The sequence below is a fragment of the Leuresthes tenuis genome, unplaced genomic scaffold (genome assembly GCF_036924035.1).
Source record: "Leuresthes tenuis unplaced genomic scaffold, fLeuTen1.0.hap1 SCAF_14, whole genome shotgun sequence".
NCBI lineage: Eukaryota > Metazoa > Chordata > Actinopteri > Atheriniformes > Atherinopsidae > Leuresthes > Leuresthes tenuis.
Genome location: NW_027325368.1, coordinates 23347685 through 23370509, shown reverse-complemented (window position 1 = coordinate 23370509; position 22825 = coordinate 23347685). Strand labels below are relative to the sequence as shown.

The following is a 22825-nucleotide window of genomic DNA, read 5'->3' as shown; positions in this document are numbered from 1 at the left end:
GGAACAAAGAAATGAAAGGGAAAGTGGAGGAAAGTTGTGAGGAACTTTCATTAAATGCTGTTTTATCAACAGCATTTTGGAGTGCACTGTAGCACTATTCTACCCATTTATTTGTCATCTGCAAATATTAGCAGAGCCGTGTAATGGTTACCTAGTGTATGGAGTTTCAAATCAGTATATTCTTGTTGGTGGCCAAACAAGGAGTGCCAAGAAAAATTTAAATGTGAATGAAGCCCCACCCCTTTTTAAACTTTTTTTAAATACTTTTTTTTTCCCTCATCAACCAATCCATTCTAGCTCAGCACATTTTCAGTTTCACACCGAGAAATTGTGTCAGAATAGCTTTGATGTTTTTTAACGTCCATTGCTGTTAAGGGAGAGAGAGAGAATCAGTTTTCTCTTAAATCATTTCTGTTTCTTGAGGAACAGACAATACGAAACTGGACACAGCTGCTTCTTTGCTGGGATACTGGAACAATATGGCTTCAAAATGTTGTTTGTTTGCTTGCAATTCTTAGATCTTTGATGCCCTGGATCTCACAATACAGCCTCATCTTGTGGAGGCAGGTTGTCAAGGTTTCTCAAGGTATATATTGTATTGCTGTGTTGAAAAGTTTTGAGTTCTCTCAGAGTTCAGCACAAGCTGGGTCATGGAACTTCTTGTCTTCTATCACTCTCTTGTATTAGAAGCACACTCCTGTTTTGCTTGAATGTCAGAGCACTGTCTGTTGTGGCTGATGGTTTAATGACAGTTTCCATGCCCCACTTGGAAGTGGACAGTGGCTTCCATGGCAGTGCAGACAGTGTTTTAATGTTCCTGTCATAGTACCTGTGGCTTTGTGGCTGTTTTTGGCTAACATTAGACACCGTGCCACGACAGGAAAGTTCTGGCTCCAGCTGCTTTCAGTGGTTAGATGAATGGAGCACAAATGTTTTCTCATCAGCAAATACGCTGGTGACTCAAATCATCTACTGGTGAGTTTCTATATTTCAAAAGGCTGACGCACGGGTCCATCATCTGAAATTGTGATTTGTTCATTAGGTCTTTGCCAGTCTGAGCATTATTTTCATACAGCACATTCTACACTGAGAAGGCAGAAGGCAGAAGGCAGACCTAGTATTACGTCTGACAGTTTGAACTGCAATCTGACAGTATCATTCTGCATTCTGATTGGTTCAGAATACAGATGGAAGAGCTTCATGGTCATGTGCCAAACGGCACGGGAACAGGGCACAGCAATGAAAATGATTATAATTCTGGCGTGACATGAGAGATGAGCAATAAAGGTCATATGGGGTTTTATTGCTGGGGGATTATAATGAGGGAATGAGCACAGACTGCAGTCAGGAGGAGAGGTCTGCTCCTAATTATATTACAGCTGAACATCTCATCAAATCAGGTGAGGTTCAGGACTTTTTCCTCAACATAGGTTTTTTTTAAATTTTTACTAATGACTAAAAATAATGGAGTTGGGCAGATGGTGGGGATGGTAGTTGTTGATGTGTTGTCTGGTTGTTTCTCCACAGAGCTCTGAGACTGATTTAGCAGAAATCAGATCAGACTAAGAAGCTCATATGAGCCATAATCTGTGTGACATTTACATATAAGGGAATCCAGTAAATCCTATAACGGTTTTATTAATTCAGAATTAAACTTCATGTGTGATGTTAGATTTTTCCACATGATCCGCTCAAAACTCCCCCCAGTACTACGTTGCTTCTGTAATATTTTTTTTTTTTACTTTGGGATGTTTTTCTTCATTTGAAATAAATACTTCATAGAGTTGTTGAGGTTAATCATTTCAACTGAAATAACATTTAAAATCTGTGAGAAAAGGATGTCTTAGATATTAAGGTTTGATTAAAAAAGAAAAAAGGTCAAAGAACCTGAGTGCAGGAAATAATCCCACCATATGTCATGGTCATGGTCTATGATGTAAATGGACTGTATTTATAGGGTGCTTTTCCAATCTAGTTGACCTCTCAAAGCACTTTTACACTATAATCCACAATTCACTCATACAGTACATCTTAGTCTATACAATGTTAGAGGCCACACAGCATCACACATCAATGGATGAATTATAAGTAATGCGGTTTGATGTCTTGTCCAAGGACACTTTGACATGAGGTCTGGGGAAGCTGGGAGTTGAACCACAGACCTTCTGTTTGTCAGACAACTGCTCCACCTCCTGAGCTACAGCCATGTCTAAATTTAGCTTCTGTTTAGTATTCTTGGGCTTGTTTTACTCTCGATTTTCTTGCGGTTCCATTATTTTGTGAAGCTCCTATTCAATGTGCAGTTACTTGCTTGACTTAGTTTGAAATATTTCTCCTACATTTTGTTTTGCCAATTTTGCATTCTGTCTGTGTTTCACTGCAAGTTTTAGTTGCCGATTGGCACCCATCTGGTTACGTTAGTCATCGCCTATAGATACAAGTCAAATTTCCTTTGTCCTTTGCCAGTTCCTCCTCATCCCTTATGGTTTATTCTCTGCCTGTGTACCTCAGCGTGGTTTCTTGTTTTGTCAGCTCGTCATTTGTTTTTTTACTTGGAATATTTCTTTATGCGGTTTTGGATTCCCTGTCATGCATTGCTTGAATTATTAACTTAAATTAGTTTCATGTTGCAAAACTGTTGCCTGTGTGAAGAATTAAAAGAAAAGAAATTTATAGGATTTCACGGTATGCATAAGCTGAATATAGCTGAATTTATGACACAGACATTAATTTACTTTAAGTTACTGGAATGGTGGTTAATGTTAGATGAAGCTGCAGTATAAAATCAGGAGTTTATTTGAGCAGAGTGACAGCCTGGAAATACTTTAAGAGATGCAAGTAAACACGTAGTCTTAATAGGCTGCTTTTCAGTAACCAGTTGTGAAGAATTTAGCTGTCTGACAAAAGAAAAAACATGAATAAGAGCAGCTTTTTGGGGGAATCTAGCTGTATCAATATACAATTACAATTTATTGTTTTAACAAGAAGATGCTAAAAGTTGGAACTATAGAGCATATATGAAGCACCTATGCCCATACAAGTCTAGCTGAGGATATATATGCAGATTTCTTCAACCTCCAGCGGCATCATCTGGGTGAGTTTGTCAGTACTGAGACACTTGATGTCATACAATTTCTGTTGGCCAATATGTTTACATGTAAAAGAAACAGTCATGTTTTGGTCAGACGAACACAATTTTTTTTTTTCAAGTGCCACGTATAAATGTGCTCACATTGCTTTGAGTGTCGGATCAATTAAATAAATAAGGTTTTAGTTTGTGATCTCTATGGTGGTGGATGAATATTTTTGTTCCCTTTGGACAGATAACCTTCAATCTTTGTGTGCAACGCACATTAAAATGACTAATAACTCATTCAATGAGTTTCCACACAACAGGAAAATTCTTCCTAATTTGGATAAAATTTTTCCCAAAACAACATCTTTAACATTCCAATGATTTTAGTGTGATTCCATATAGATGTTGGTAATGCAGTTTGGTAAGAGTAGTAAAAGTCTGTGCAGCATCGTATTTCTGACCTGTATTCTTAAACGAATGGAAAACTCCTATTCACTGGATCACACATCTTGACAAAAATCTGTGCCTTTTGAATAGTACCTCTTTATTTGCAACCAAACTTTGAGCTAAAATCATCTGCCCCTCAAACAAAACCCTTCTCCACAAAGGTCCCACAACGATATTCACAAGTATGGTAAATGTATGGCAAATACAGCATGGTTGCACGGGAAACACTCCCCTTTTCGGTTTTCAAATGGTTCAGTAAAATATTAGAAACTGCTGCTCTGAAGTTTTGCAGTTCCCACTTATATTTGCTGACCTCTTTTTTTTCAAACCACCGACGTGTGCTTTTTGTTTATCCTAATGAATGAAATATTGGTTTTATTAGCGTGCATCTTACCTGATGGTGATGATCTGCCCAAAGTCAAGCTCATAATTATTGACTTGAGCAATGAAGATGGCTGCCACTGCCTCATAGAGTGCAGTACCATCCATATTGATGGTGGCACCGACTGGCAGCACAAAGCGGATGATGCGTCTGTCAATGTGGTTGTTCTCAAGGAGGCACTTAAAGGTGATAGGCAGAGTAGCAGAGCTGCGGCATGAAAAGATAAAAAAATCAAAGGTCACAAGGACAAACATAATATCTGTGAGGCCACAGGTAAAGAACTTGCTATCTGCAATCATAATATAAAAGATGCCCATTTTCTTTTTACCTGGAGGAGGTGGCCAAGGAAATAAGCAGGGCCTGTAGAATGCCTCTGATATAAACTATGGGACTCTTCTTTGTGATGAAGAAGTACATAGATGGGAGGATGAATAGACCATGCAGCACTAAGCCCATTACCACAGTAATGGCGTAAAAGCCCAACTTCTTCCCCATGGCTGAAGGGTCGTCCATCTCTAAGATCTTTCCAGCAACCAGGAACACAATGCCAAAGGGGAAATACCTGAAAGTGACAGAAGAGACAATCACTTTGGTGAGTGGAGCTGAATGCTGACTGGGGCAGTAGTAACTCATTTGGTAAAGTCTTCCCATGCGAATGGTTGTCTTCCAACTGGAAGATCTGTGTTTTTATCCCCAGCTCCTTTACAAATCAAAATGTCTTTAAGCAAGACACCGAAACACAACATGCCCCACGATATGCTCAGCGTTGCACTGTGTTTATGTAAATGGTTGAATAAGAAAGTAGAAGCAAAATAAGCTTAGATGACAATTTTGGACCATTCACAACTTATGTTAACATGTTCATAATAAATATTCTTATCATGCTTTCTGTTTCAATATGGTTTGGTAACATTCTAATGACACCAAAACACACTATACACTTACTGCTACAGAACGTATTGGTGGACTTATGAAAATTTACCACTGAATGAAATGAAAACAGACTGTTTCTCATTTTACTTTGAAAACTATTCAAATTCACAAAAAAAGAGATGGAAATATCAACCTCATAATAATACTTTGTAGACGGGTGGATTAATCCTCTTGTAATCCTGATTGTGTGATCATATTTTCATGACAGCCCATCCTTGTAAATTTTATTTTTCATAAAATCTTAATCATGTACTATTATCAGAAACAGCTAATGTATTTAATTTTATTTATTGTCGTGTAGTTAACTTTTAACGGTCCTCTTACCAAATAACAATGGCAACAATCTTCAAAACTGCCTCGTTCAAACTCTGGCAGAAGTTGACCAAAGCGCTTCCATTGGGTCCCATTCTTCCCAGCATTATTCCTGGATTGAGGTAAAAAAGGAAAGAAAAAAAAGAAAGAAAACTGTTAAGCTCAATGCATGTATAAAGAAATATTGTACTTATCTTCTATAAACTTCCGGTGGTGTTTTTCAACAGTGCAACACACTGAATTAAATAACTGAAAAATGTCCATGCTGTAATGGGAGTTTTTGGTATCATACTGTGTACAGGATCCATGCCAAATTCTTACCCATAGTTGCAGAGAAAATAACAATCCCCAGCACGTTCATGCCTTCGCTGGTACCAGGTGACGTTTTCACAATGACGTCAGGAGGCGGCGTGAGATCCAGGGAGAAGTTCTGAACATCTGTGCCGTTGTCGTCCTGGATGCCATAGATGTAGACTCTGCGTGTGGTGGTTTCATCCAGGAGCTGAGCCACTGTTGGTTTGGGAATAAGTTCTGAGACCCTGTGTGTTCGATACTTGAAACCAGAATAGAGCACAAGACTTAACAGCCGAACAGTAACCTGGACACCATAAAAAGACACTTGAAGTAGCAGCCACTCATGTGGTAATGAGGTTTGAACCATGCAAGAACCAGACACACAAGGTTCTTTTCGATTGTCTCTTGAACTGATTAATAAATTAATAAAAAAAATACTATAGTGTGTACATATGTATAGTACAAAATAGTCCATTCATACATAACGAGAACAATTAACCTCGTATCTAAAGAAAACACCTTGTTATCTTGAGATAACAAATGAATGAAACTGATCTTGAGTTAACAGTATCAAAGTAAATCATTGCAAAGTATGACTTTTTTCGGCTTCTGTAGATGACTCATGCCATTTGTACCTTTGTTACCTCAAAACCTCATTACATATGAAGCTGGAGAGATGAAATTTAGCTTAATATATCTTAGCATAAAGAGTAGAAGCAGGTAAAAGTTAGCCTTCTCTTACACCTTCATGAAACCAACTAGATGTGACATGCTCATCATTTAGCTTTGGGATACTATTTTGTAATCTTTAGATAGAATCAGTTTAGCTTTCTGTCTGTGCTTCAAACTTTTGTGCAAAGCTAAGCTAATCTCTTAGTTTATTAAACCTTTTTTTGCCCCTCCCATGAAAGCGACATTTATTTCTCCAAATGTTGACCCGTTCCTTTAACCACTACTCCATAATAATGACATTTTTCTTTCTCTCTCTCTTTTTCTGGCTCTTTGCCTTTCACATTTTCGCTTACCTGTTGAAATGTAGCTTGAACCAAGTTGGCTGGAAACATGTTGCTGGGGAAGAGAATTTGAGAGATGTAAATTATGCAACAAAATTGATATTGAAAAGGGTCAATAAAGGGTCAAGTTTATGGCCACACATATTTTAGCAAAGACAGGGAAATAACAAATTCACACAATCATTATCTGCTTAAGTTCCTTCTTTAAAGGTACTGATTGTCATTATGTGCACTTCCTTCTTGTGTTATTAACATTGATAGTATTAATGAAAATCAGAGAGCGAGGACAGCTTTTATTAGTTTCTAGATTATAATCATCATGATAACAGTTCTGCTTTGTGAGTCATCTTTTTTTAATGGCCGATCAAGGCAAATCATTGTTATACCTATTCATGCATTAAAAGCTGCCTCGACGGGATGATGTGCTTTAATAATCCTTTTTAAAAGAACCTCTTATATTCTAGTTGGACACAAGCATATAAAGTTATCTGCCTGCTTAGGGTAAATGCAGCAGAAAGGACTCAGGTGCTCAAGGATGAAGGAACAGGGTTGAATGAAATCTGGGGATAAAGGGAAATGTAGAATATAGAAATAATAGCGATGAGTAAATGACAAGGAAAAATGGTACTCAATCTCAGGTACAAAAACGATGTTCAACATGCTTCCTGAGATGAAGGCAAGATGAAATCTCGTTCAGCAAACTCGACCAAAGGATAGAAGAGAAAATGGCTGTGAAATGTCTATACAGCTCAAGTTTTTTTTTAAAAACACCACATAGTAGTAAGCCTTCTTTTTTGTGTAGAGTTAGCAGATCCTGCACTTATCAGTGTATCTATTTATTCATATTTATTAATTCATATATTATTTCATTTAATTCTTTATTTTCAAAATATGTACAGTATAAACAGCAGGATTGGTCAAATCAAAAATGGGAGAGCCTTATGAAGCTGTGCTTACTATTGCCTTCTTTCTACAGCCTCAGAAAAAAAAGAAAAAGTATATCCAGCATTAACTACACAAAGAGTAGTGTCAGTCAATGGGACAGCATTTGCATTAGATCTGACTGTAAATCCCACACCAATGCAGAGCTCAAATCACCTTCACAAGTCAAAAGGCACAATTCAGATGCAATTAGATAAAATGGCAAATTGTGTTTTACAACTCGTGGATTAAACAAATTAATGTTTAGAAATATATGGCAAGCTGTCCAGAGACAATAAAATGCCACTGAGAGGGTGAAGATAGTGAGAACTGTGCACCTATTTAACTACTTCAGCAGCTTATCCTGTGTCTATAACTGAGAAAAGCAGGGTAATGAAACTACTCTGCCCTCAGATTTTATGAGAAAGACTGCATATTTTCAAATGTACTCATTATATACAGTTATCGCACACGGTCATACACACAAACAGACATGACAGCAGATGCTTGGGTCCATGTGTGAGTGTACAGATATAGCTGGCGAATTCCCGCATGATAGATGAAGGCTGTAAAGAAGCTTTGCGAGATAAATCCAAAGCACAGCTGTGTTCTGTAAAAACACATCGTCACGCACACACACACACACAGTGAGCCTGTGAGTGAAGGGGCTTCACTATTGCTCATGATCAGTACATAGTGGGATTTCAAGTGCTTGGCCAGTTTATCACTCCCCCTTTTTTTCCAAACTGCTGTTGAAAGTAAGTCATCCATGGAACACTGTATAACATTCACAATGGCGAATACACTATGAAATGACTATTTCATAAAGTTTAAAAGCAACTGTTTCTTTTTTTTTTATAGTTTTCCACAGTTCATGTGGATGGATGTTGTCTGGTCTCCTCCTTAGCCGCATCAATTTGCAGACTGTTGACTTTAGTCCACTGACTGACTGACATAGCTCACTGTCGTGTTGCTTTTGGCAGACTTGTCCCAGGTTTACCTCTAACTCAACAGCCCCAGTCTTTAACAGCACTAATTAGCTTAGCACAATAACCTAATGGCGCATAAGGTTCCAGGCTTATACTCTGACCTCCAGCATCTTTCAGTGTTCACAGAACAATTAGTCTCACATTACAGTTATATTCTGTATTCTTCTTTTAAGAAGCCTTTTCTTTAAGTCTTTTCTTGAAGAGGTTTGCTTTTCTTTTTATAAAACGACACATTAGAACTTAAAAGTTAAAAGTCTAAACAAATTGCACAAATATCTGCATACCTTCTTTGTCATTGTGCACTTTTACATTTATGTAACACTGCTGTTAAATGTTTGTTTCTTCTGCTGTACTTTAAAAAATTATATTGAAATAGAGGTCAATTAAATGTATGTTGTGCATATTTGCATCTGCATGTGGAAGTGTGTTGCCATGGCATTGGTCACCTCTCATGTGAGCTGTTTGTCTTCTCCGAACAAGAATGTACAGTTTCATGTGAGCGAAATGACGCAGACATTTCACAGAGGAGTCTTTTAGGCATCTTACCGAATGAGATCCAGTAGAGCATCAGCAGAGCTGGTCATTGGCTTCTTGCTCTCGTCAGAGTCCTCCTTCTGGGCAGCACCGCCTGGGTGGATGATGTACACCATGACGATGCCCACTACCACAGCAACGAAGGTGGTCCAGAGATAGTAAGAAATGGTCATGATTCCCAAGCGACTTGAGCATTTGGCATCCAGGGCGGCTAGACCAGACATCAAACTGGGGTGTAGAGAGCAAGTGGATACAGCAATGCACACGGTATAGGGAAGACAAGCAAAGACAGAAAAAGAAAGATAAAGTTAGTAGCTGTAGGGAACTGCTGTCAATTGCTGCTCTAGAGCTGCTTTTGTTCAGTGTTTAAAGTGAATACTTGGAAAGTGAATCCTTTTTCTTTCAAAAAAATTTGAGGGAAAACACGAATGCTCCATTACATGTTAGATAAAAATTCAGATGTTGTGTCGATAAAAGCTCAGGATAAAAGTTTTTCTTTTCTTTACAAACGTGAAAAATTGTTAGTTCTAAAGATTCAACATACTCCTCAAAAAACTAACAACTTAGTGACTCATCAGAGTAAATATTTGACTAAATTATGGTATCATTTGTCTATGCACAAGTGAACTGTTCATCCCAGCTTCGAATGAATGTCTCATCATGCAGCTCTGAAATGATTGCACCAATTAAGTCAAAGAATCTGTTTCAAGCCAGAGAATCCTTATTGCTTTATTTACCTTAAAAACTAAGGAGTGAAATTTGCATTTAAATGGGCTTTTAGACAGTGCTCCTGTCCAGATGTTTAATGCTCTGACGTAGTTACATCAGCAGTACATTTAGGGATTTTAAAGAAGTAACAGATAAAAAGGCTCAATCAACTCTGTTTGTTCCTCATTAGGCGTGCAAAGCTGCAATCTGACAAAAGTCCTTTGTGAGAAGTGTAGAAGATGTAAAGACTCAAGCTTGTGAAGCAAGAAAAATAATAATGGAGAGACCTTTGCTCGGTCTCTTTACCTCAAGTGTTTGCATGGATGTACAGAGTCTGTTGGTCTCTTCTATGACACTGTATATTATTGCCGATAACCCCAGACCCTTTATGTCTGCAGCACTCAAATCCTTCCAAAACAGAGCGACACTTTCAAAGTTAAAAGACAATTTGCGTAACAGACTCACAGTTATCAACTTTCTCCCCATTCTCATGTATGCCTAACCAAATAAGACCTAATTCATCCAGCTTCAAATGGAACGAGCCACAGTTAGCACCTGCCTCAACTACTGCAACACTTTTATAGCAGGTTTTATAGCAGTCCATGCTTGCAAAGTTAAGTTCTTACAGTTGGTTCAGAAAGCGGTGGTGTGTCTATTGTTTGGATGTCCAAAAAAGACACTTGTCACTCCATTATTCAATGAACACTGGCTATCCATTGCCTCCCATATCAAATTCAAGTCACTAACCACTACTTACAGAATGACTGTTTGATCTGGATCCAAGCAATCTAAACACTTGCATACTGTCTGTCTCTTTCCTGACAAGAACACTACCTGGTTCTGCCAACCCTAAACTCAAAGTATTCTCAATCCAAACAAACCGATCTGATTTGTGTTTCAAATGAGAGGGTATCCCTCTCTAACCTTCAAAAATCTCTCGAAAACTCATCTCTTTAGATCTCTCCAACTGCTCTTAATTGCTCTTCCACACCGGTTTTACTTAAACTCTGTCATTTGAATCCATTCATATTGATTTAGCATTCATTGTACAGTATGGACCAGGGTTTCTTACTGGACTGAAGCTTAAACATTTATTCCTCACTTGTGAGTTGCTTTACATAAACGCGTCTGGTAAATGACTAAATGTAAAGTGTGAACTTAAAGTGGTCTTGAACAACTGTTCTGCAGACTGTCTGAAGGTTTTGTAAAGTTTTACTTTGGACATTTTAGGACTTTTTTCTTCAAATGAATTTTCAGTCCAGTAATTGTACTTGGTGATTATCAGAGGAAGTGTTTATTTTACTTGTTAAACCTCCTAACAATGATTTATGAATCATTTAATCACAAAAAAGGCACCTAACTCAAGAGATTAACCACAGTGTTTTTACCCATAACAGGCAACCTAGTATGGAACCTGAAGACTGTCGCCTGTCGCAAAGACTCGTCAATTCTTTGTTTAGAAAGAAGGTATTAGTAAAAAAAATTTGGCATATCTCCACAAACTGAGGAGGAATGTTATTTTGAATTGAGTTTAAAATCTTAAGCCATATTTTAAGAATGAATATAGATCTGGCTAAAGATTTTCTAAAGTATAATTTTGTTTAATGCCATGTGGTTTAATTCTCAGCTGCAGGCATTAAAATAGAAAATCTTGAAAGAATGTGATGTTCCACTAAATTAGACAAATTTCACTGTGTGGAAATATAGTGTGGTAACTTATAAGAAAGCCCCTCACAAAGCTAGAACTGCTCATTATTCATTGTTAAGGGATCAAGAATAATGCCAGGTTCCTTTTAGAGCTGTAGCCAAGTTGACCAATGGGATTTTTCAACCAAGGTGGTTCCAGTGCTGGTTCAGAGCCAACTGGGCCAGAGCGAAAAAATGTTTACATGGCAGGGTGGTTGTGAAATAATAGAGACCAACTATCCATCTATTTTCTATACCCGCTTAATCCAACTCAGGTCTGGAAACTATCCCAGCTGTCATTGGGCGAGAGGCGGGGTACAGTCCATTACAAAGCCACACAGAGACAAACAACCATCCACGCTCACACTCAATCCGAGAGTCAATTTAGAGTCACCAATTAACCTAACATGGATGTTTTTGGGTGGTGGGAGGAAGCCGAAGTACCCGGAGGGAACAGAGACCAAGCAACAGCAATATTGAAGCAACATTAGATAAACTTATTGTTCTTCTCAATGTTCTGCTGGTGAAAATTCACCAGCTGCTCAATGTGTCATAGAGTTGCATTCGCAAGTGCCGTTTGCAAATACATTTTTGAACAATGTTTTCAGATATATTTATCAACTTTGTTGCTTGTTTTCATAAAGTAATCTCGTGTTGATGAATCTTGCTCAAAGCAGTATGTACAAATCCAAATGTTATTGCCATTCATGAATACTTTTGGAAATGACTGTCAGCATTGCAGAGAGCATTAACAAAAAACAACAGCTGAATAACGAGACTCATGATTAATTTTTTTTTTTTTGTGAAGGTAAACTGTCTCCCTGCACTGTGGTCCTCCACAGAAATTGTGAATACACTGGTGGGAGGCTCAAACGTGTATTGGAAGGAATGTTTAAAGTGATTTATTTGATGTGTTTCTGTAGTTGCTGTTTGGCTATGGAAAATTGAAACTAGTTGTCAGCTAGAACTAGCTTTGAACTGGCTCAAGCACCAACCCTAAAACAGCACTGAAAATGCTTTGAGCAAAAGCAGATTCTGAGTCATGAGCCATGTATCACTTCAACTCCCAGTAGTGGGGACTTCATGAGCTTCTTCAATAATAAAATTGACTCTATTTCTTCTCTATTTGAGAGAAAATGAATGGTATCCTTCCCACGGCTCTCAACGTTGCGTCATCAAAAACAGTAACTATAGCCAATTACAGACCTAGGTCTCTCCAGGCCATCACTGACTATAAACCCGGCAACCCCATCCCCACAGCCAATGACATCTCCTTCCTGAACGAGCTTAACAACTTTTGTGCTTGCTTCGAGAGAAACAACGGCGACGCCACCACCAAGACAACACCCCCTACAGACCACCAGCCCTTCACACTCTGTCCCACTAATGTCCATACAGCACTGAGCCGGATCAACACACACAAGGCTGCTGGACCAGATGTGCAGAGCAGCTCACTGGGATCTTCAATACATTTTCAACCTGTCCCTCGCCCAAGCAGCTGTGCCAACATGCTTTAAAACCACATCCATCGTACCATTCCCGAAAAATTGCAACCCGACATGCCCCAACGACTACTGCCCGGTAGCACTCACACCCATCATCATGAAGTACTTTGAGCGACTGGTCCTGGCAAACCCGAAAAACTCCCTCCCACCCACGTTGGAGCCACACCAGTTTGCCTACCAAAGCAATAGGTGCATAGATGATACCGTTTTCACTGCACACACCTGGACAACAACAACACATATGCACGGTTACTGTTTCAGCTCAGCATTCAACACTGTCATCCCTTCCAAGTTAATCACCAAACTTAGAGACCTGGGCACCAGCACCTCCCTCTTCAACTGGATCATGGACTTTCTGGCCAACAGACCACAGCATGTGAGGTCAGGCCAAACCTGCTCTACCACTGTCACACTCAACACTGGTGTGCCACAGGGCTGTGTGCTGAGTCCTTTCCTCTACTCCCTCTTGACCCACGACTGCAGAACTGTACATGGATTCAACTGATTGGCCTAATGAACAACAACAATGAGACAGCGTACAGGGAGGAGGTTGGCCACATGGTGCACGGACAATAATCTGCTCCTTAACACCAACAAAACCAAGGAGCTCATTGTGGACTTCAGGAAGATGAGAAGAGGCATGCATGATCCCATCCATATCAATGGGATGGCCGTCAAGCAAGTCTCCAACTTCAAGTTCCTGGGGACCCACATCTCAGAGGACCTGCCCTGGACCACCAACACCTCCAGCCTTGTAAAGAAAACTCACCAGCGCTTCTTCTTCCTGAGGACACTGAAGAAGAACCATCTTCCATGGCGGCTGTGGCTCAGTGGTTAGAGTGCGTCGTCCAATAAACGGAAAGTCGGCGGTTTGATTCAAAATAGATTGGTGGACTGACAGTTGGAGGGGTGACAGTCCACCTCCTTGCCACGGCTGAGGTGCCCTTGAGCAAGGCACCCTTACCCCCATGCTCCCCAGGTATAATATGTTTTCAACACCTCAATCAATCATTGTGTATATTTTGCTCACCTGGACATAGATTTTCATCTGCAAATACTGTCTATATGCTATAAAAACAACCTGTACATACCTCTATATACCACACTATTTATGCTGCATGCACTCACCACTTATTGCACTTCTGGTTAGATGTTAAACTGCATTTTGTTGCTCTGAACGTGTACATCTGTAATGCCAATAAAGTTGAATCCAATCTAATCTAATATGGTGAGTTTGAAGTGGAGTCAGAGGACATCATACAACAACATTCTATTTCAGAGACTTGAAAATGTGCCTCCTTTAGAATATTTCATTAGATAGCATGGCATATATTTTGTTGCTATACAGATGACTGAATTTTAAAGACTCAACGGCCTGGATGATTGCTTCTAAATTCAGACAAGCTATACAGTAACTATACTGCTTTACACTGGCTTCCAGTACTATTTATAGTACTGCGAAACCTTATCTTTGGCCAGGAGCTGGCTTGTAACACACTGAGAACACAAGTTTCTTAGACCGCTTTGTTTCACCTTCATAATATTGCCTAAAATTAGAACATCCAGTCTCAGGCCGATGCAGAAAAACTGGTCTGGTACAACCAGGATGGTATTCAAGACCGGACTACTGCAATTCCTTGTTATTGGGCTGTCCCAAAAAAATCTCTGAAAAGCCTCAAGCTGATCCAAAATACTGCAGCGAGAGTTCAGACGAGAATTAGTTGGAACTATCATATTTCTCCAATTCTAGCTTCTCTTATTTGGGTTCTCTCTTTTTTTGGATATAAAGTAATTTATTAGTCAAAATACGTTGAATCCTAAATACCTTATAATTGCATGATTAATATGTAAGTCCATAATTAATTCCAAACAAACACTTCGATCTGACTTATAAAAGTAGAACAGGAGGGCGAGCCTTCGGTCATTACACCCTTCTCTTGTGGAAACAGCTCCAAGATTTAAAAAAAAAATTCTTCAAAATTACTGCTGGATCAGATGATCTTGAAGACTATTTAAATAAATGACAAAAAAGGTTGTCTAAGAGGATTCAGACAATGTAGAACAATCAAGGTAGACATAACAAATATTGACCTTCAAGCTTGTTGGAAATGTACAAACTCTTTCTCTATCTTATAGTGTTTTTCCATTTATGTTTGCACGGCACGTTTCAACACTTATGTCACTTATTTACATTTTTTCTTGTCAATATCTAAAGAAATGGCTTAATGACTTTGCTTAGTATTATACATTTAGTTTTTACAGTGCTGCAAGATAGTTGTATTACCAAATCTCATGAGAGTTGACTGATTTGACCCAGACTGATTTGCTTGTTTTAGAGAAATAACACTTGAGTGTTATTGGCTTGCAGTGTGTGTGGCTTGCAAAATAGTACCTAGGAACTGCTGCTGGTGTCGGGGATGACGGAAAGGGAAGAACCATGAGAGAAATCTCCTCCAAGGAGCGTCTCTTTTTTGAATAGTGTCTGGTAAAACTAATCCTTCAAATGAGAACAATTACCAGCAAAGCTGCTAAAGCTACAACTGAGTGGCCTGGGTAGCTCTTTATGTGTCACAGTTAATCCTCAGTGCAAACAAGGAGGTTCTGCACATGTGCATAATTACACTTTAAATATCCACCCATCCATCCATCCATCCATCCATCCATCCATCCATCCATCCATCCATCCATCCGTTTTCTATACCCACTTAATCCAATTCAGAGTAGCAGGGGGACTTGGAGCCTATCCAATCTGCCATTATGTGAGGGATAGGGTACCCCCCCCGGATGGGTTGCCAGTCCACCACAGGGCTAAATCATAGAGACAACCAAACTACACACTCTCAATTCAGACTCATCAATGAGCCTAACTGGCATGTGTTTGGATGATGGGAAGGAGCTGGAGTACATGGAGAGAACACATGGAGAACATATCAACTCTGCACAGAAAAGCCCCAGCTGGGATTCTAACTGTATCCCTCATACTGTAAATTAACAGTGCTAACCACCACAACAACATGCAGCTCACACTTGAAATAATCTCTTTTAAACTAGCTGGCCTTTTATGTTCATCCATTAGATATTTGGTTGCGTAAAATGTTCAATGCCATGCTGTCTTGTATACCTAAGTCTGTATACCTAAGTCTGATCAGCAGCACTTACTTGTATTTAAAAGAATAACAATTATTTTGAGCAGTGCTATATCCAGTATGTAGTGATGTTGTCTTGGTTACATGGAGCCAGTGGGTAAATTTTTTAAGCAGAAATTACATGACAATCCAACATCTATAATTTTGTGCAACCACACAAATAAATAGGTTTACCATGTTAGAGCTTTAAAATCTATATTAAAAAAATAGCTTTTTACTGCGTACATTTTGCTGGCTCAGTTGCTGCTGTTACCAGCAGCAGAGGGGATTGTAAAAGCAACAGGATGCAGATTGCAGAGGGGGAGGAGAATTCTGCATGAAATCCTTGGCCAGTGGAGGGCTTACTGTATATCCACAGTCATGTGATAGCAACAGCTTTGTCACATCTGGTTTGTTGTCAAATAAAACTTGATTTTAGCCATGAGCGTTCAAGCAACTGCCATGATTGCCGCTACTTCCTGTAGTAGTACAAAATACAGTAAAAACCTAAGCTGTAAGATTTGTAACCTACTTAATCACCTGCTGGTGCAAAGAGGTTGATCTTCAGCTGGCCTGCAAATACTGTGCATGGCACTCATGCATACAGTGAGTTTCACCTCCACTGATATTTACATATGAATATCCAGGATTTGTAGATAATGGACAGTGGACAATGTATAATGGATGGGTGGATATTGTAGTATTAGTTAGTTAGTATTAGTATTGGCCAATCATCTTTGAGTAGGCCATAATTACATTCAGGGAAACAATTAAGACGAACAATTATCGTTAAAAAATGTCAATCTTAATAGCTTTTTTAATCTTATTTGCACTCACATAATGAATGGGACACGGTACAAGAAGTCTTGGCACAGGTATCCTCTGGCTACACTTGAAGCCTCGAAATAAAGCCTGTTAACCCAGAGGTTACTGCAGCACAGTGCATCACGTGTTCACAAAATGCCATTCAATCTGCTTTCTATTTATTTCCAAGAAACTTTTTTCCAAAGATCTCCTGTAAATGGATGCTGACTTTTTAAATACATGCCGTCTTCTCAAAAATGAAAGAGTTTTCAAAAGTGACCCACAATGTAATAATGTGTTCTTTCCAGAAAGAATGGGAAAGTACACTTCTTGAATATCACTTGACATTTTGCATAATTGCAGCTGGATTAGATACTCATGATATGAATCTTTGTCATAGATGCTAGACCTAAAGCCAAGTTATAATACCCTACTATGTCACATTGTAAAGAAAAGCTCTTGAAGTTCAAGCCAAAGGTTAGATACCTTTGACTGTCTGTGGCTTGAGCTGAACGTTATGATGAGAAAGGGTTTATAATCGCAGAATGTCACATGGATTGAGAGAGTAAACCTTGTACCCTCTCTGGTATATAAGAAATATGACTGCAGCAGTGACAACTAAGGGACTTTCCATCAGCTGCTCAGGGATTAGATGACCTCCAGCAGGAAAAATGAAATATTCTGCTTGATTTTCCTGCAGGCGGTTAAACCGAGATAAACTTGTAACACAACAAAACATTAATCTTCTCGGAAATGACAATTCAACCAAACTTATGCTGCACTGTAAGTCAAAATGTAAATGAAATCCTTTACATTTTCAATAAATCTTTAAAAGAAACATAACATGAAAACTTCTTAGTATTCACTTAATTCTTAATTGTGGTGAGTGAATAAAACCATATGAACTCAGAAGAACAAAGGCCTTCAGTGGAGGTCAGCTGTTTAAGTGGATTTATGACTCTGAAAGCAAGCATCTACACTGAGAACTGTGAGAGCAGGTGGGACTGCAGTGTGTCGTCTGCCATGTGCAGCCACCTAGATCATGACGTGTGGAGCACACATACAGCAGATCTGCAAAAAGATTTTTGGAGCATATGGAGCTTATGGTCTTCCCTGCTCCATCTTCACTAAGCAAGAGCATTACAGTAATCCCACAACCAGATGAAAGAGAGAAGGCAGAGGCTCCTTGGAAGGGAGTTATCAGTTGGTATCACAGTGACACTTTGGTCTTTGCTTCGGCAGCCCCAATATTTACGTGGAACTAAATGCTCCACTTAAAAACCAGCCCACTCTCCCTACAAACTGTGTAATACATTTGTTCAAATGTCCTAAATGTAGTAGTTGTAAATTGTGAGATGGCATTTTGTGCACAGAAAGCTGTTTTGGCACATGAAGCGTCTCCGTGACCTAACGGGAATTATGAAGCATGAATTGAAAAATGTGTTCACTGTAACTATGTAGATTTTATCTACCATTTGATAGCATGTGATCTTAACAATATACTGTATATGAATTCTAACCCTGACTGTGTATTTTTAACACCTAAACCTAACTATTTATGGTGGAGGGCAGTAGAAAAGTAAGTCATTGTGTGTCGGAGGGAAGTAAAAAAGTACTGTTGAAAATATTTAATGTTAATATATTATATTGTACATTTGCACGTTACTGTACATAATTGTGTTCATTATTCTTTTGTAAATATTTGTTTTTCTGTACATTATGAGTATATTTTCTTATTTAAAATTTCAAATCCACTATTTTGAGTTCTCTTATTTTTCTATTGCGCTGTGCTCCATACTTGCTGCTGTAACACAAACATCTCCCAGCCTGGAATCAAGAAAGTATATTTTATTTTAAAACTTGTGCAGGACAGGTCTTCAACCTGCAATCCTTTGCACAAAGGGGCTACTGGTTCACAATTGAACTGTGAATTAATGCCTTCTGCCATCCCCTTCTACCTTTTACTGAGCATTTATGGCCGGTTAAACACTAACAACACATAGGAAGTGATTATTACCTAAAATATAAACCATCCTGGTTGTAAGCAAATGAAAGGGGACTTTCACACAGGGCTGTTTATATACTGTATCTAAAATTCATGGACTTGACACATGATGGAATTTGATAATAGACAAGATCATGGATGCTCAAACCGTATGCTTAGAGGGGCTGTTTTTCAAGTCAATCCCTTTTCAGTTCATGAATTACCACAACCCATTGAACTTAGATGGAGAAGCTTGGTAGCACATATACAAACATCTTCAACCTGTGTTTTCAACATTCATTTGTGAAAACAGCTTTTAACACACTCGTCACTCTGACTACACAGTGCTTTCTGCTGTGAGAATGTTGATACAAATCAAGGTGTTATGATGGAATAGAACACATGTCAGGTAAAGCCTGGATTAGCTCTATTCACTATTTCTTAGTAAGGAAAAGAAGAACAAATATCTAACAAACAATTGATTCAGTTTTTTTCACAGATGATTTTTTAAAGTCTTCGTTTGTGATTCTGTAGCTATCTGGTCACTGGTATGAGTCAGAGAAGAAAATGTTTATTGCTCTGCGAGACACTGCTGTGTTTACCCAGTCTCTCTGTACTTCGTACAAGATTAAGAAAACCAATTTTCTATAAACCTCTTGTTCATCCAACTTTGCTTCCTGACCTGCCAAGCCAACCAATAACACTATGTTACATGCAGTTGGTGTTCTAGCCATACATTTGCATTTTTGAATACTGCACAAGACTGTGGCCGGGGGATTTTTTGGTCACATAAATTAAGACAATTAACAGCAAGGTTTACCAATATAAAACATGTAATGTATTTACCTCAAATCCACCTAAACTGAGCACAAGCCTAGTGATATCTCTGCATATACCATGACAACACAGGCTTACTGAAGTGGATTTTCGAGTAAAAGAGAGAAGGAGACTTTTGAAATACGGGATAAAATTGATGGGAGATGAGACTGAAGCCAGGCAATGTGTAGCAAGCACTCACTGGACTGCATAGTTGACTAGCAAACAAAACACACAGATTGAGAGCGTGCCCCTGATGCAGTGACCTCATCAGCTTCCTTTGACTTTCTTTGGTTGTCTCTGTAACTTGTGAATGCCATTAATAGAACATCACATCTTGCATTTACTTCAAAACACCTCCTGTCTGACAGTTTATGAACCTTTTAACTAGTAATTTCCATCACATTATTTGTAAAGTTCATGTAAAGTTCATGTTCAAATTTAATACTAACTGTGATGTCAAGGCTCTCCAAGCGGTATATTGCTACATATTCACCAGGGAAATCCCTTCTAGTAAATTACTTTTGTTGGAGAGATGATCATTTTCAGTTATTTTATTATTTTATGTATTTTATTTTTTTAATGTTTTATTAAAAACGCTTTAAGGGTAGTCTGTGCTTATGTCTGTTTTTTAAAAGAAGTTCCTGATTACTATGGAAAGTGGCATGGAAAGATTTATTTTCACACCTGTGTAAAATATGATGTGACGTAGTAACTACAGTAGTCTGGACTGCAGGCTAATCCAACACCTGAATTCCTCTACTATGAAGCCATGCTGTCGTAATAGATGGAGCACATGATTTAGCATCATCTTGCTGAAGACCTATGTCTCTTGTGTATTTTGTCCAATTTTTCTAATATTTCGATGACATTGTAGATGGAATATTCAAATCTTTGCCATTTTTTATTGAGGATTTTTTTTCTGAAATCACTCACAATTTGTATGAATTGATTGTCACTGTCGTGTGAGATCAATGGGAAATAAAATATGTGGGTTTGGAGCCCTGATGGGGACAAATATCAGGAATGCAATGATGTGTTTTTCACAGAGACATGGCTGCATATTCATGTTGTAGACTCCAACACCTTTTTTATATGGCTCCACATCTTTCCCCAACAGAGTGAAAATATTTGTTGTTTTTTTCAGTGCAAAAGGACAGGCATATAGTGTTTCAAAACACTAACAGGGCATTATGTTTTTGAAGATTATGCTTTCTGTCGCCAATTGGCTAACAGTTAACTCTAGCTGGGAGGGGCCAATAACAACAAAACTTATAACAAAGTGAATGAAGGGTAATAACTGATAAAAAAGCAAATATGTGCAGGTGAACAGCACAGACAACAGCTCCGCAGGACAAAATTTTTTTGTTTCACTCATCACAAAACAGATCTTTGCCTACTCTGACTGTTTTTTTCCACAGCAGAGGAAAGCTCAGGGACCAACAACAGCATCAACACAACCAAGAGCAGCCCATCTCTCAGATCACTCCACGTAATTTTGAGATAAACCCCTGGTGGCAGCAAAATGCTATAACATGTAGACGAGAGTTTGAGAAGTCCCAATGCAGATAAATTGTGGAAGTATGGTCGTAGCATAAATGACGAGGAATTGCTGTGTATCTATAGAACAGATCATGTTATTTAGGACATGACACTGTGAAGGAGAGTCTCTGCCTCCTAAATGTTAAACAGTTTCCTGTGAGTTTCTGCCTATGTTGTCTATCGAGAGAGTTCACATACACAACTGCCAATGTTGCATGTGATGTCATCGACGAGATGTGTGACGTTATTACTGCCAGGCTACAAGCATAACCCCCTAATGCATTAATGGTGATCTTGGAAAATTTCAGCAACAATTTCCTCTCATCTACTCTTCCAATTTTCCAACAGTTTGTCAAATGATTTTTGTTTTTCATTGTAATTTTTACATTCTACCAGATTTTTTCAAATATTTTTTTCCCTTAATAATCTATACTGCAACGACATCATCTCCTCTTGGAGGATTAATAAAGTATTGTTCAATTCAATTCAATTCAATTCAACAATCTGAAAACTCTAGACAATCCCTCAATACTCTCACAGAGCAGCTACATCAATGTGTTTGGTGCATTGCAGACATTCAGGCTTTTATATTTTGGACTCTCACTATCAGAACAACTTGGGTGAATTTGCAAATTCGCAGCTCAGAGTTCACTGAGTTGTTACTGAAGCTATGGCATTTGAATAACCTGAACTTGCTCTGAAACCGCACTATTTGAACTATTGAACAATCGCTGATGTTCAAGACAGGAAATATATCAGCAACATCAGCAAAGAAGAGCTGAATGTTTGATGGGTTAAAGACATTAAATAGTTTAGGCTTTCTTTGAACAAGATTGATCTCTTGTGCTCCTGAGGGTAGTACACTATCTAATGAGTATTGTGGTGTTCTGCAATAAATATGGTCTGACCATCATTATGCAAATGATTAAACATTGCTCCTGTATAGAGCCGTAGAGGAACTAATAAAGAAAGTATGTAAGAATAATTTTACTTTAAATTAGGCCCTGTGGGGTATCTGAACTCCAGCAAAAATAAAGCTTTCTGCATCAAGCTGAAGTTCACCTGAAAGTCATGAAACTTGATTTTGTTTTTGCAGGTTGAAAACAAATGACTGCAGTGAGACCCACTGCTTCATTAAAAAAACAATTTCAGGGTGTTTGGACTTGAATTTGACATGATTATCTAGTACTGTACAAGTAAATATCTGCCTCTCCATCCTCATTAAATGACTGACCACCTTGACACTTTGCAGTGTTCTGATATGGTACAAATTGAGCCACATAGCAAATATGTTGTATAGCATGATTAGAACAGCTTATTTTGAATGTAGCTTGCCATTTTCAATGTTGTGTTCAGAAACACAAATCATTTGAGGACCTATTTGAAATACTCAATGCCAATTTTAAATTTCAGTCTGTTGTAAGCAAACCAAAATGCCTGAGAAGCACAAGTGTAGTCAAATTACTCTACATTTATCATAAGGGAGCTCAGGTTTGAATTGAAATAAACATGAATAAATGGATATTTTGTCAGTATTTGTCTCTATTGAAACAATATTTTGATTACAATCTATCAAAAATCAAAGAAACACAGAAAATCAGGAGGCAGTATGTGTAGTGACCATTGATGCTGCATGACGCATTCATGGGATAATCTGGTTTCCGCTTTGGCTGGTGCGCAGATGGCGCTGGGAGGGGAAAAATGGGGACAGATAGACTGTAGGGCCAGGGAGGATATTCACCCCTAGATAAGCC

General features: G+C 38.5%; 1 protein-coding gene across 1 annotated transcript in view; it reads right to left on the bottom strand.

Annotated features, from left to right (window-relative positions):
* Nucleotides 1–22825, bottom strand: part of slc1a7a (solute carrier family 1 member 7a) — a 34731-nt gene that overhangs the window by 1898 nt on the left and 10008 nt on the right. The window contains exons 3-8 of the mRNA XM_072363653.1: nucleotides 8914–9129; nucleotides 6470–6512; nucleotides 5472–5703; nucleotides 5163–5262; nucleotides 4234–4467; nucleotides 3918–4112 (exon numbers count right to left, since the gene is read on the bottom strand). Of these exons, the coding sequence (XP_072219754.1) occupies nucleotides 3918–4112; nucleotides 4234–4467; nucleotides 5163–5262; nucleotides 5472–5703; nucleotides 6470–6512; nucleotides 8914–9129 (1020 nt within the window). The remainder of the gene's footprint in view (nucleotides 1–3917; nucleotides 4113–4233; nucleotides 4468–5162; nucleotides 5263–5471; nucleotides 5704–6469; nucleotides 6513–8913; nucleotides 9130–22825) is intronic.